Raw genomic sequence first — 14,753 nt, forward strand, 5'->3', positions numbered from 1 at the left:
GCTAACGATAACATCACATAACCGATACTATTGAATGTGCCGTTTGCCTCTTTTTAAAAAGGGCCCTCCCCTTCTCTCTTCATCTCTATGCCTGTCTCCTTCTCGGGGCTCATTACGTCCTCAAGAGCTCAGAGACAGAGCAATTCATTAGCCCTAAATGAACAAAGGTCGGTGAGCACGGCCTGTTAAACGGGGTCTAATTACCACTTCTCTAATATGTTCTGGAGTGTAAGCAACTTTTCACATTTGGTCTCTAACAAATCAGTTAAGTGAAATCACATGCCAAGTGGCTAATGAGCCCGGTTGTAGAAAGGTGTGGCGCCAAGAAGTTGGAATCGCTGCCTATAATTTGTGCTCCGGTTAAATTGATAGCAGTCAAAATTGCTGGTGTGCCAAAATGCCACAATCACACAAGCTCTCACTACAAAGTGTTCAAATACTCCCCAGTGTGTGTGTGTGTGTGTGTGTGTGTGTGTGTGTGTGTGTGTGTGTGTGTTTGACTCAATGTGCTAGTATAGCTGCAGAGCACTGTAGGCGTGTGTGAAAGCAGAAGGCGGGAGCAGCGGGAGAGGAGACTTACGAGGAGATGACAATCGTGACCCCTGTGTCCTCCTCGATCTTCTTCAGGTTGCGGCCCTCCTTCCCAATCAGCCGGCCCACGAGGCTGTTGTGGGCGAGGATCTTCAGAGGGATGTCCTCCGTCCTACACACACACACACACACACACACACACACACACACACACACACACACACACACACACACACACACACACACACACACACACACAATCAGGTTAGATAATAGAAGATATAAGTGCTGTGAGTGTCACTGATGTGGTGTGAGATATGTCATGATGTGATAGGGATGAACAGGAATCTGGACAGCTGATCAGCTGGTGAAAGCACGGGGCCCAATGTTAAGACTTGAGCTATTTATTTAGTGATGTGTGAACAATTATTCCTTTATGTCTTTTACAAATGTTCACAGAAAAATACCCAGATTTTCTTTTACGAGAAAGAAGAACACTTTCATTTATTCCTGCTGCAAGAAGACAGCGTTCACTGCAGTTTACAGTAAACAAACTACGGTTGCAACAACCACAGCTTCTGGTAATAGGAGGAAAAGAGAAAGCAGGCTAGAAACCAAAATGATCTGCTGATAATGTGCTGCAGTCCAACTAGGCATGTGAAAACAGTACGACTACAGATTTAGTTTAATTCCTCATTAATTCCAAGGAAGTTTCCTGGAAAGAACCAGAAAATATTGGTTACATTGTGACAGTGTTCAATTGATGTATTTCCATTTAATTAAAGTTTTACCTCTGGGCAAGCATGCAATTTGACATAATGAATAATAAAGTTTATGGGAAATGATACCGCTTGTCAAATCCAATATTAAGGTTTATCGTCAGAGTCACAGTTGAGAACTTCATTTTGCTGTTGATGTTGGTAGATTAAAAAAAATATGCTGGAGAAAAACAGATGATGTAAACTGTAATTTAGGTGAAGTGGAATGATTTACCAGAGTTTATTTTCTATGAAATGGTCCGACAAAACCATAATTATTTATTTGATACACAGATTGGCAAAAATTGTAACGGTTGTTTCATTTTGATAATTATGTCTCGATATGATCTCAGAAGCCTGGACAAATATTGATTCAGATTTCTCCAGTATTATATAGTAAATGTGTTGTTTCCAGTGATTTGTATATTGTTTTGTAGACACTGAAGGATGACGATTTGTTTGTGAAATAATAATTCTGACTCAATATTTTATCAGGATAAATTAAGCTTTTATTTTAAAGTAATTTATCTGGAAATGCTTTAAAACGCAATACGACTAACTAAACTATGTCAGCTCTCAGACCCTTGTCTCCATTTTGCCCATGCAAAATTACATGGTTATCGCCAAGATACTTTCAAGAAATTAATAGAAAATAACAGACCCATACATATTGATATTGGGACAGGAGGAGCTTACTTTCTGTATGATCTATATTTCTGTGGGACAATTGTTAGTGTGAATGTAGGTTGTGGAGGGTAACCAGAAGCTGGGGGTTTCTTTTGGGCTGAGTCACAGACATGGCGGTGTGTGTGTGTGTGTATAATTCTTTTGATTTTTTTTTTTTGTATAGCGCTTTTCTGAATACTCAAAGACGCTTTACATAGGAATCATTCACCCACTGATGAGAGGAGCTACCATGCAAGGTGCCACATCAGGACTATGGAACATTCATACACCGTAGGCGCAGCTACGGGAGCAATTTAGGGTTAAGTGTCTTGCTCAAGGACACATCGACACAGGTTGGCGGAGCTGGGGATCGAGCCGCCGATCCTCTGATTGGAGGACGACCCTGCTCACCACTGCGCCACGGTCGCCCCAATGTATATGTTTAGGAGGAGGGGGTGGCAGGTCAGGACATGTAATAATCTGTAAGCGTTGATTTTGCTGTAAAATGGAATTAGTTTAGGGTGCGCTGAGGGGCAAGTAAGGAGAGATGATGTGTTATGCGCTAAGAGACCAAGTTTAGTGATTCGGGTTTCACTGGGTCTTGGGACTACTTACGAGAAAAATTATAGGGTGTGAGGCAGTCGAGGTGAAGTGTTAATTTCTAAATGTGTTGCTGAAAATTGAATGAGAAGATCGATCCCACTCTGTGCAGTAAATAGGGAGCTACAGCCAGCAACTAGTTTAGTGTAGCACAAAGGCTGGAAACACAGCTAACTCGGCTCTGTCCAAAAGTAAAACAAATCCACCTAACAGTACCTGTCAAGTTAACTAATTAAAACAGGAAACAGTGAATTGTATTTCAGTTTTCAGCAGACGAAACAAATGAGATATCGGCAAACTAGCCGTTTCCTCAACCTATTTTCCAAAATGTCAAGCTGTTCCTCTGACGGTATGAACCTGGCTTTGATGTCTTCCTAGCAATCAAAAGAAGAAGAAGACCACAGATGTGATCACAAAGATTTAAGACCTAACTTCCTCTAGATGTCAGGAGATTGGCAGGAAATATGAAATATGTGTCTATGCTCAATGCTCAAATATTCTCTGATTCAATAGGATACAAAAACACCAGCCACGAGAAACAACTTACAAAATAAATAGCCTTTGATTCAGCAAATTCAAGCGTAAAGTTTCCTCGAAATGCAAGTCTGTGGAAACATGTTGGTATTTAAATGAATGCAAATGTCTTTTTCTGAATGCAGAATGTAGTCCTTACAACGCAGCGGTTAATGTAAAGGCGTGCAGCCCCCTCGACAAACAACGCACTTCAAAACAAATATGGACATACGCAAGCTGGGTGTCGATGCTAAGATCCAAGAGTTTGAAAGGTGCAGTGTCTTGTTCAAAGTGTCAAGCTCAATTAGACAAGTTGGCCTCGTTTCTTAAATGCTAAGCTGTGATCACGTGTTAGCCTATGTGTGTGTATGAGTTAGTGGTCCAAGCGAGAGAATGCACAGTGAGATTAAAAGGTGCAGGTTAAAGGATAAGATTACAGCCCTGCAGACATTATGGCTAATCTCTCTGCGGGAGCGTATACATGCGCTGCATCAGCAACATCTCAGTGTGTTTATGCATGTTTGTGGCATGACTCACGTCTTGGTCTCGTTGGCTTCCTTCTGCATGATGTCCAGGATCATGCGACAGGCGGAGGAGCAGCCATCGGGAGTTGAGTGGATGGTGATGGGCTTTTCTGCCGCACCTGCATTTTCCTTCCGATGGATGTCCACTCTGAGAGAGGGAGAGACAGACAATCAGAGTGAAGTCGAATTCATAATTATGTTGCTGATTAATGTAATGAAAAGAACATCACAAAAACAACAATTTAAGGTATTAAAAAGAAGGAAAACGATTTAATCGGATGGTGTTTCATTCACAAAAGAAAAATCTAAGGTGACAGTAAACGTGCCTTGAATAATTTGGACTTCTCATTTCCAAAACTGTATTGCGTGCTATCTTGCATAACATATCAAATTCGATAAAGCTTCGATAAACAGTGCCAAAATGCCAAATTCATTCAAGCCCCAGCTAAAAAAAAGCAGAGCTGTTTGAGAAGTTAATAAAATAATAATAATAAAAAAACAGGAAAGCCAAAAAATAGCAGCAGCCAGGCCAGTTCATCAGAGTAAGCTTACTTGGACTGCGTCTGTTTGGTGACATTCTTGATGGTGAGGCCCTCCTTGCCAATGATGGCTCCCACATACTGAGTAGGCACGAGCATGCGCAAAGGAAAGTCGTGTTGTCTGGAGCGCGGAGCGCCAAAGTCTCCTGAGGGCCCAGGTGGACAGTTGCCCTGGTCCCGGGATGACCGTCCCCCGCGCCTTGTGCGGGGAGCCTGGTCGGGCGGAGCAGCATCCATGTCCACAATATATGACAACTTGAAAGAGTAGTCTTCAAGCTGGTGTCCCGTTAACTTCTCAATAGCTCTGGGGGGAGGAGGAAATAACAATAAAATGAGTTTGCAAAAGTTGATTACTATATTTTAAAATGTGACACGACAAAATCTAATTTCTTAAGATAAACTTGCTTTCAACTACGTGTGTACATGATGCACTGAAACATTCTAACAATAGGAAAACAGCTCAAACTCTTCTTCTCTCTTTTTCGTCAAACAAGTAAACAGCACATGAGAGCATAACATCTGGTAAGGAATGGCGTTGACACAGCCCAGTTTGTCTACTGAGTCTCAGCTGATTAGACCCTTTTCTTATTGACATTTTGATTTGTCATAGTTGGAAAAGTTGTATTAAATAACCTTAATGATAGTTGCATTCCCCTCACAAGAGGCTGTGGCACTCTGGAATAGCTTACTGGGGCATGCAGTGTTAATGTTATCGATTTTTATTTTGAATGAATAAGATCTCTTTCTGCTCTCTGTGATCACCTGTTACAGACAATAAATATATTTATTTGATCTTTCTGACATATTTTACCTTCACACAGTGAGACTAAGCTAAGCCGGCTTTTGAAGATTCATCCACTGTGGGCGCCATTATAAAAAAACTGAGCTCATGGGTGAGAAAATGTGAACAGAGGACTGACATGGAGAGGACAAGATACATTCAGCTTCATGTGGATGTACGCTCTAATAGAAGTTGTTGGTTTTTTTCTGCCGTCCTCTAAACAAGAAGCGACTTCCTTGGGTGTCACTGTGTTTTATTACACTCGTAAAGTGTGAAGTTCTGAATGACTTGGCCCTGCTCCTTTTGGATGTACTTTTTTAATTCTCAAGGCACACACAAAGTACACAGACAAGTAGGTCAACACTGCTGCTTGTCTGTGCACACACAGGTACATCACACGCCTCGCTCTTAGTAACTGGCTGAATTAGAGTCATTATTTGTGCTGCTTACTCTTTAGCTTCCTCCTTAGTTGCGTACGTAACATTCACCACCGCTGTTTCTGTGTCCGTGTTCACTGTAAAACAAGACAGAGAGAGAGGAAAAAGAAAGCACAGGATAAAGTTAACAAATGTTCGGGCCACATTTACACATGCCAACAGTGAGTCTTTGTTGTTGCTGTATAGGTGAGTCAGACACGTGTCCAGGTTCCCGCGGTGACCCAAAGAGTCTCTTCTCTGTGTGAATCCATTACAGCCATCAGCACACTGGCTTCCCTCCAGACCAACAGCTGCCTCTACAGGAGCTGCTAAATACAACAGCCTCTCTTGCACTTGCACAATAACGGATTTAAGTTCGACACGACAGCCCAAACAAAGTTATCGGTGATAAAGTGTAACCACTGGGTCACACCTTGGGAAGACTCAGAGCTAACGCTGCCACAGTTATGGGTTTGATTCCCACTGCAACCACACATGCTTTAAATTATTAAACTGTGGGCTGACTTTGACTCAGGTGTCCACAGGACAGCACATGCAATGTTAGAACAGGCTCACAGTCAATTCATTAATTAGTTGATTGACAAATGATTAATTGGCAACTATTTTGACACCAATTAATAATTTAAATACATTTTCAAGCCAAAATGACAAACATTTCTCAGTTTCAGCTTCTCGGTTAGGGCAATTTCAGATTTGTTTCACCCTTGTGATATGGTAAATAGTATATACTTAGACTGTGACTACCAATAACTAAAAGCTAAGTAGTGTGGTAAAAGAACAAGCACATCATCAACACAGTATGTCTTATTGATGAAATGTTTTTTGGTCTACCAAGTCCTCTGTCAGAGGAGACAACAACATCTCTGCTATGTCAATGAAGGATATGTTTGTGTAACTGCAAAATGTCAAAATGATGAGTCAACAAAGAAGCCACTGTTCTTTGAGGGTCAGGAATGATGCCAAAGCCTGCTCGAAAAAACATCCACAGCAGATGCTTTAGATTTGAGAAAAAGTAGACATGGGAGCCATATAAATAGTGAAACAAATGTTTTAAAGTGGTTTTAAAGTGGCGGAAATCAAAATCATATCGAGTCTCTCTGTCAATGAAAACGGAAACTTCCAAACCTTCGAGCGCGCTGGCGGACAGCAGGTTTGTAAGGGTTAAAATCAGTGAGAGTGCCCAGCTGGCTTAGCAAGGGTGAGTGGGCAGAGCCTGGCATGGTGCCCGGCCCCATCGTTCACAGCCAGCTCTGCCCCGCCCCACCCGCCCTGCCCCGCCACAGGCAGCCTTCACCACGCCACACAAGACCATGGGACACCTCCAAAGCCTCCCCTCGTAACAAGAGCGCACGGGCATGGGCAGAGAAAAAGTGACAGACAGACAGGAAGTTGGACAGAGATACAGAAAGCGACGAACGCGGGGACAGATACACGAGCGAGCTGGCTCTCTTGAAGCGTCTATCATACACTGCTACTGTGCTGCCGCTCGGAGAGCCGGACTGAAAAGGAAGGATGAAACGCTGCGCTGGTGTCCGCTACGGTACAGATGAAGGGGGCCGGTTTACGGCCGAGTCTGGGAAACTCTGAGTGGAGTAATTTCTCTGCTGGGTTTTCTTTTAGCACCTGTCATGAATACAGTGGGTGGTAGTTGGAGTTGGCTGCTTTGACACACAGAGAGGCTGCGTGTGTGTGTGTGTGTGTGTGTGTGTGTGTGTGTGTGGTGTGTGTGTGTGTGTGTGTGTGTGTGTGTGTGTGTGTGTGTGTGTGTGTGTGTGTGTGTGTGTGCAGGGTAGTCAGTCCTATTTTAAGTTTTAGCTGTCTACACACACGTGCGCGAGTAGTAGATGAGCACACACAGAGACAAATAAACACACACACACACACACACACACACACACCATCAGAGTGCAAAAGCCTCACCACACGTGTCCTCCCACATTACCCTGATGTACCTCAACAAAACATACGCTCATGCAAACATGTATGGATATAAACACACACACACACACATATATATATAGACACATTACTGCTGAACGTTTGCCATGTCTGCCCACTTTAATCATACACTGAGAGCAAGGCCCCGTGACAATACACAGTGCTTATTAAAGAGGCTGCCTGTAATTCAAACACTGCTTTCCCTGGTCAAACTTATATGACACACATGCACATAGACAGAAAAGAGGATAAAGGCTGATTTATATGCAAAGATGGGTTATGTTTAGATAATGGGTGTGTGGGATGGTGGTAACGAGGAAGTCAAGTCACACAGGAGACTTGACTCACTGGGAGATCTGTGTGTGTGCATGTGCGTGTGCGTGTGCGTTTGCGTGTGTTGCTAAATAGACACATGTGCATTGAAAAGCTGAAGCCAGATGATGATGTGATGTGAAGAAAACAGAGAGGAGGAGAGTTCTGTACCTTGTTCCACATTTTCTACAGTACCATACTGAGCTAGAAGGCCGTCCAAAACCTGAGGGAGAAATGAGAGCGTGGGTTAGAGACACAACTCCAGCCACTGAAAACACACATGGATACACACACAAGCACCCACACACACGTCTAGTGCTCCTGGTGCTTTTGTGGGTCAATGATCAAGTAACAAGGTAGCAAGTGGAAGCAACAGAACTTAAGAAACTCATTCAAAATCCCTTTGACATTTGTAATGAAAAATATCATGTTTATACATTGCATTTTATTTAGCTGATGCTTTTATCCAAAGCGACTTACAGAACAACAAGAATCAAGAAAGTGCAATTTCTTCAAGAAAGCCAAACTACAAAGTGCTTTAAGTAGGTGCCATTTAAGTGCTACTGAAGTGCTAATTTGTATTTCTTTTTTTTCCCTTTTTTTATACAGTTGATGGCTTGTGATTGGACGTCTTTACCGCTGTTTCCGAGCAACTAATTTACACAAACTTGGATTTTACTAGCTGAGACATTATATAAGTTTATAAAAGTAAGTTTGAGACTAGTTATTAAGAACTTATTCAGACATGGTGAATGTGTTTTAAAGGTACTATCAATAGATAGTACCTTTAAAACACATTTACCAAGGTTACATAATTGCTATAAATCACAAAATTGTGTTTTTATTCCATTGGTGCCATGGAAGGCTGTTTACATTAGAAATGTAATTTTGCTATGTTTTATTCTGTTTTATTCCAAATAATGATATATAATAAAAGACCACAAAGGTCATTTTATATTTTATATGTTTATATCTCTATATGTCTATCTCTCTCTCTCATATATACATATGTATATCTATCTATCTATCTATCTATCTATCTATCTATCTATCTATCTATCTATATATATATATATATATATATATATATATATATATATATATATATATATATATATATATATATATATATATATATATAGATAGATAGATAGATAGATAGATAGATATAGATGGGTCCATACATTCATCTATAAAGATCGGAGTATCGGAGATTAGGGAAGGGTTTACTCCCCATTTAATTTACTACTACACGTACATATATATGACAACGTTTTATATATGTATATATAATCGCAACCCTGAATTGTCAGGCTTGATGATAGAGACACTCGCACTGAAAAAAAAAAATAATCTGGACCCCAGCGAGGTTGCAGATATTGACGCAAAGAAACAGTCTCATTCACAAAGAAACAAACGCTGACGAAGATATAGGCGAACATGCACCTAAATACTCAAGTCCACAAAGAACACAGTATAAAGGCTGGTGACTCATGATCGGGAGACTGGTTCATGTGCTACCTGGTGCTTCACTGGGCAACACACAACCACACAACACAACACGCACACGCACACGCACACACACACTCACACACACACACACACACACACACACACACACACACACACACACACACACACACACACAGACAGCCTCTCACACAACTGACCTCCCACTGTAGATGAGGGGGAATGTTCCGGATCTGGATCTTCCGACTCCTGCAGAGATGAGAGACATAGACGGAGTTGATTTAACAGACCTGAACCACACACTCTTGTGTGTTTGAGAGTTACAGTCATCTGTTGTGTTGGTACAGAGAAGCCAAACTCATTTACAGTATAGACAAACAGCCGAGGAGCAGATGTTTCGGTGACAAGGGTAGAAATACAGAGTCAGAGCGGTGCAGTAACAGTCAGTGTCATCTTTACTTTGTGAAACACCCACGGCTCGTTAGACAGTGTGACCAATCAAAAGAGTGTTGTCGAGCTGCTGAAGGATGTGCAGGTGAATATGTTTCTTAGACTGCAGCTTGTGACTCTCAGCAACACCCTCCTACAAGTGCTAATCTTAATTCTCTCACTACGAGACGTTGTCACATAGTGACACAAAGTGACACAAAACACGCGAATAAGCAGATTTTAATAAAAATATCTGTTATTGACACAACAAGAATGATGAAGCATAATTTGATAAATGAAAACAAATCTCAAGAGATTATTATTTTTAAAAAAAAACAGTTTATTTCTTTTAAATAATTTATTGGACCTAATAAGCAACAATCTTTTTTTAGATTAGTCTCTGAAAGGAGAACTCAAATGCACTAAAAACATATTCATAATGAATTATAATCTGTTTATAGCACTGTATAATTATAGTAGATAAGATCAAGTATTATAATACTATATAATACACATTTTTCGTCATAATAATACATTATACTATTTCTATATGGCAACATAATCAATACAAAAATTATCTTTACTTTAATTGAAAGCAAACAATTAACCGTTTAAACTATAGTCACATTATAAGAGTGAATATTATGCATTACAAAAAGATAACAATGGGAATTATAAAACGTCAGCAAGTGACCAGCAATTAAGTATTATGATACTTGACCTTAGAAGTTATGAATATTGTTATAAAGCATTTTGTATGTGTATACGTTTGTATAATATAAGTATACATGATATCAGCAGATCATAATGCATTAGTATTGTTTATAATGCATTATAGACATGGAAGTCATAGTAAGTGTTAGCAAAGTCAAAAATAAAACAACAATATCAAGTCATACAAATCACAGATTAAAAGTGCTGGAAATGTACATGATGAATAATCAACTGAAGAAGTGTCAGTTGATTATGTTGTGTTTAGAATAGGGAACAAAAGAAAGCAACAAAATATACTTATTTATTTATTTTCTTAAAAATCTAAATTACATTAATTTCCGTGCATCTATACTTTTCTATTGCCCGTCAACTTTGTGAGTTTGATTGACAACAAAGATGATCAAATCCTGAGTTGTCAAGATGAAAATAATTTGAACGAGGTTGGTTTAACCACAACTAGTGATAGAAGGAAGAAATATGGACGTGCGAATGTGGCAGCGTCCCTCTCCGGACAGTCATTTTGGGATACGGAGCTTCCACACAGGCTTCCACTCTCTCTTGTGAGCGTGTCAGCTCAAACAGCACAGCCACCCGAACCGCCTGCTGACCACAGGCTCTTAACAACTACATCAACGTGAGAGAGTCCAGCTTTGCAATGAGAGCTGCTGATTTAAAAAGTTAGGGAGGCTGGCGGAGAAAAAGTCACGCTGCTGAGCAACCGTATCCCCCGGAAGCATAATTTAAGGACAATTAGGCGGAATTACAGGAGCGAGACTGGAGGACAGAGTACAGAAATAAAGTAGAAGAGGAAAGGTAATAAAAACATGATAAAGGGAGGTGGCTCTAAGTTCAGCAAGATTCCGTACCGGAGATATAAACGCACAGATGCAGGCATAAAACACTGAGTTAAGTCCTGCATCCTCGCTCTGTATTAAATGCACGTGCTCACACACTAACACACATTACTACATTTACTACACAAAAAGACTGCAGGTCAGAACTTCCTGTCAGCAGTAAAGAGAGCACGAGAGCACGAGAGGACCGAGCCAGCGGCTGGACATGAATGAATGAGTCTCTCATTGTCCTGCTTGAGGGGGTGAAAAAACACGAAGAGAAACACAGTCACAGATTTAGGACCTCCTCTCTCCTCTCCTGAAGTAACCATCCATCTAAACTATTGTTAAACCATTGAGTAACAGAATAGACTGCTATATTATTAAAATGATATATATTGATTAAAAGATAAGCATTCACAAAAAACGGCAGACACAAATAGTGGAACCTTTTCCAATTTCACATGTAAATGGCATTTATACAAAGGATTCTGGACATCTATATGAGTGTCCAAAAGGTAAACGCTTACATAAATAAAACAACAGGCAAAATGAGTTACGTCGTGTGTTTCCTACAACAGAAACTAACAGCGGACACAAAAGCCCAGGAAACCAAAACTATTCCCTGATTATACGGTGGCCTGCAAGCTTTCTGTCACTGATGGTGGTTTAGAGCGAGTGGCTTGATGAAAGATCTCTCTTGGCAACCGGTATCCAAACAAGGCTAAACCAATAAAAATCAGCCTGTACCACAAAGACACATCACCTTTTTTTAAACGTAGTAAACAACCTCCCGCTGTCCAAAAGCAGCCAATAGCTGAAAAGCGTTTGGCCAACTCCAAACCTCAAAACAGCCCCAAACTCTGGCATCCCCGAGCCACCCAATAAAGAAACTAAAAGATCCTTTCATTCAGCGTCCTCTGCTTAAATAGCCCTGTGGATTCTTTTGGCCAAGCTCGCTTTTGTGTTTTTACTAATTGATTTGCAAATTGATGTACTGACTATAGACGCTGAACTGCAGCACAGTGATGACCTCCTCTGGATTCTTAAAGAAAGTTAGAGAGTTTACTGTCAGATGAGGACAACTCCTGCAGGAAAAACTTCTTTTTTTTGATCAATAATGTCTCATCTATCTATCTACGATCTATCAGCAAGACCTTTGTGGCTGTAGTTTCTTCTCTGTAGCTTAAACATGTTCAAACATGTTTATCTCATCCTGAAATATACAGGGCCAGCTCCCTGAATGGACATCCCTCGGAAAAAGTGACAGTGTCTCCCGACAGTTCTTCAAGGTCTCATTTTCAGCATGCCTGTGGCTGCAGGCTAACCATAAGATCACTGCTTTCCGTCACTGTCTGTCTCCAGGGTAGGGAGAGGCCCATGATATATGCCACCCTGCAAAATATACTATTGTCTGTCTGCAGTGTTTAGGTCGAGCTACTACAGACATCAACTGTCCTTAGGTTATGTATGGTGCTTTATAATCTGGGAATAACCCTATGGCCTTATATGAGGCAGCAGGCTTCTGCTAATATCTGTTTGTTTGCATTCAAGGTGAACCCAGCGCCCCTTTCTCAGCTCCTCCTTTCCCAAAGTCCAAAATGAGCTGCAGTAGAAGATTGAAGTCAACGGTTACTTAATGTTTGTTGAATGTGACCGAGCTGTCTGCTGTTGGTTTGGAGCAGCCAGCCAAGAAAAGAAAAAAAAGAGAAAGCGTCTCAATTTAGGCCTTTAAATATCTGAGGGTGGCCATGTTCATTTGAAAAGCTAATATTTACTGCACCCACCTGCATGAGGTAAGAAACTGTGCATGGGAACACGCGTGCGTACTAATACACAAACATGCAGGCGTAATAGGAATTTAACCTCTGAGAGGGCGGGCGGACAGAGGGGTGAGAAAGAGGGTATTCATCCCTCGCCAGAATTTAGCAATGTTCCTAAAAATGAACATCTGATCATCATAAGTGATGAATTATACATTGAAAAACAATTTTCCTAGATTTGTGTGTTCTGCAGTGTTTTTACTTTTGCTTTTTGATTAACATTAAACATATTAAGCCACAGGAAGTGTCTCAGCAAAGTGATGCAGTAATAAGCCCTGTCGCCTCACAGCAAGTATTTCAAGAACTCGGAATCAAACCCTGATGTGGAGTTTGAATGTTCACTTGATTGATCACTTGCTTGTCACAAGTTGAAATAACTGTAATAGTGCCACAACCATTATTTGCTTTATCTAATAGTTGAGAAAATGTATCCATAATGTAAGGCCAAAGTGCTATGGTGGTTCATGTTTATGTGAGAATTGTTCCTTTTCTTGGTCTTACCATGAATCATAATGATGTCTTTGGGTTTGAATTGTCGGTCGGATAAAATAAAATCTTTGACGGCGTCGCTTTGGGCTCTAGGATATTGTGCCGGCCTTCTTTTTTCACTGTGCTCTAGTGTTATATTCAAACAAATAATCAGGTAAATTAACAGCTGATTAATCAGTAAGTAAATAAATCATCCATAGTTGCAGCTGTATAGTAAGGAACAATGACCTCTCCATATTCATATGACCTGAAAGAATTAGCAACTTCAAAAGTTTGTAATCATTTCCACATCCTCTACAACTGTAGTCCGTCATACATGAGTCACAGAGCTGCATGCGGGGAGAGATGATTGAATAAAGAGTGTGTGTCTGTCTTTGAAAGCAAACTATCTTTGGTGGAGGCAAAGAAAAGTAGAGGGATGAGACGTCAACAGCTAAGGACAGTTTGGGAAGAATTATACCACAAATGATAGACTTAAAACATAACACAATCTAAAATATGGGACGCATTTACAAAATACTGGGATGTTTTGCGAGATATGATCTATTCAATTCGACTACAAACTACCACATAGGAGAAGTTGTTATCATGTGACCTACACTTATGTCCAGCAGCAGAAGATATATTAAGATCTCTTACTTGAATTGAAGTAGCAATGTTATAAAAATATGCAACTAAAGGTCCTGCATTTAGTGCAGAATTATTATGAAATATACCACTTTAATAAAGTAATGTATGTATAAATATACATAGTTAATTTATTATTTAGGATTCATCACATGTGTTCTTCTGTGATAGAGAAAGGGAAAGTATGAACAGTACAAAATGGCCTTTAAATAATAAACTAAATTACCTTTGGTTTTAAAAAGCCCCCTAAAAATCTAATGCCGTGTTCACACCAAAAGAGTTGCGAAATATTCACGGGAGTAGATTAGCTTTTTCGCCAGGCGGCGCAATAGAGGCGAAAAGGCGTTGCGAACATTCGCTTTTCCGCTTTTTCGCTTTTTTCTGGCGAACATTCGCGAAAGCCAATCAGAGTTGAGAAGCGCCGCCCGTCGTCACCGCCGTCCTGCTGTCGCTGAATCCAACTGCTTGTCCGCTGAAGGAGCGCTGGAAGCGGCTCCATTCAGACACTCGTCCTGGAGGAGTCGGAGCTGTGTGCGACTACGGATAATATAACCCAGACACGGGGGCGTTTGATGTTCCCACGTGTGTGGGACTTCCTCAACAAGTATAAAGCAGAACTAGTGGTTATTTCAATGGTGAATGGCGGAAATGGTAAATGTTTTCACGGAGTAAAGCCACCGAGATAAGCCACGCCCCCTTTCCCCAGCGAATGTTTGCGAAAAAGCGGAAAAGTGAATTAACCACATAAAGTCGAGCGAGTAAAGTCAGG

At 40.7% G+C, this 14,753-nt stretch overlaps 1 protein-coding gene across 5 annotated transcripts in view; it reads right to left on the minus strand.

The window, feature by feature from the left end:
* The window catches only part of igf2bp2a (insulin-like growth factor 2 mRNA binding protein 2a), a gene marked incomplete at its 5' end in the record, with an annotated part of 42,290 nt that overhangs the window by 7,691 nt on the left and 19,846 nt on the right, over positions 1-14,753 (minus strand). For all 5 annotated transcript variants that reach the window (XM_079230752.1, XM_079230751.1, XM_079230750.1 and 2 more), the window contains 6 exons: positions 581-703; positions 3,606-3,740; positions 4,145-4,435; positions 5,363-5,426; positions 7,771-7,822; positions 9,270-9,318. In XM_079230752.1, the coding sequence (XP_079086878.1) occupies positions 581-703; positions 3,606-3,740; positions 4,145-4,435; positions 5,363-5,426; positions 7,771-7,822; positions 9,270-9,318 (714 nt within the window). The remainder of the gene's footprint in view (positions 1-580; positions 704-3,605; positions 3,741-4,144; positions 4,436-5,362; positions 5,427-7,770; positions 7,823-9,269; positions 9,319-14,753) is intronic.

This window comes from Taurulus bubalis, assembly GCF_910589615.1.
Source record: "Taurulus bubalis genome assembly, chromosome: 15".
Classification (NCBI taxonomy): Eukaryota; Metazoa; Chordata; class Actinopteri; order Perciformes; family Cottidae; genus Taurulus; species Taurulus bubalis.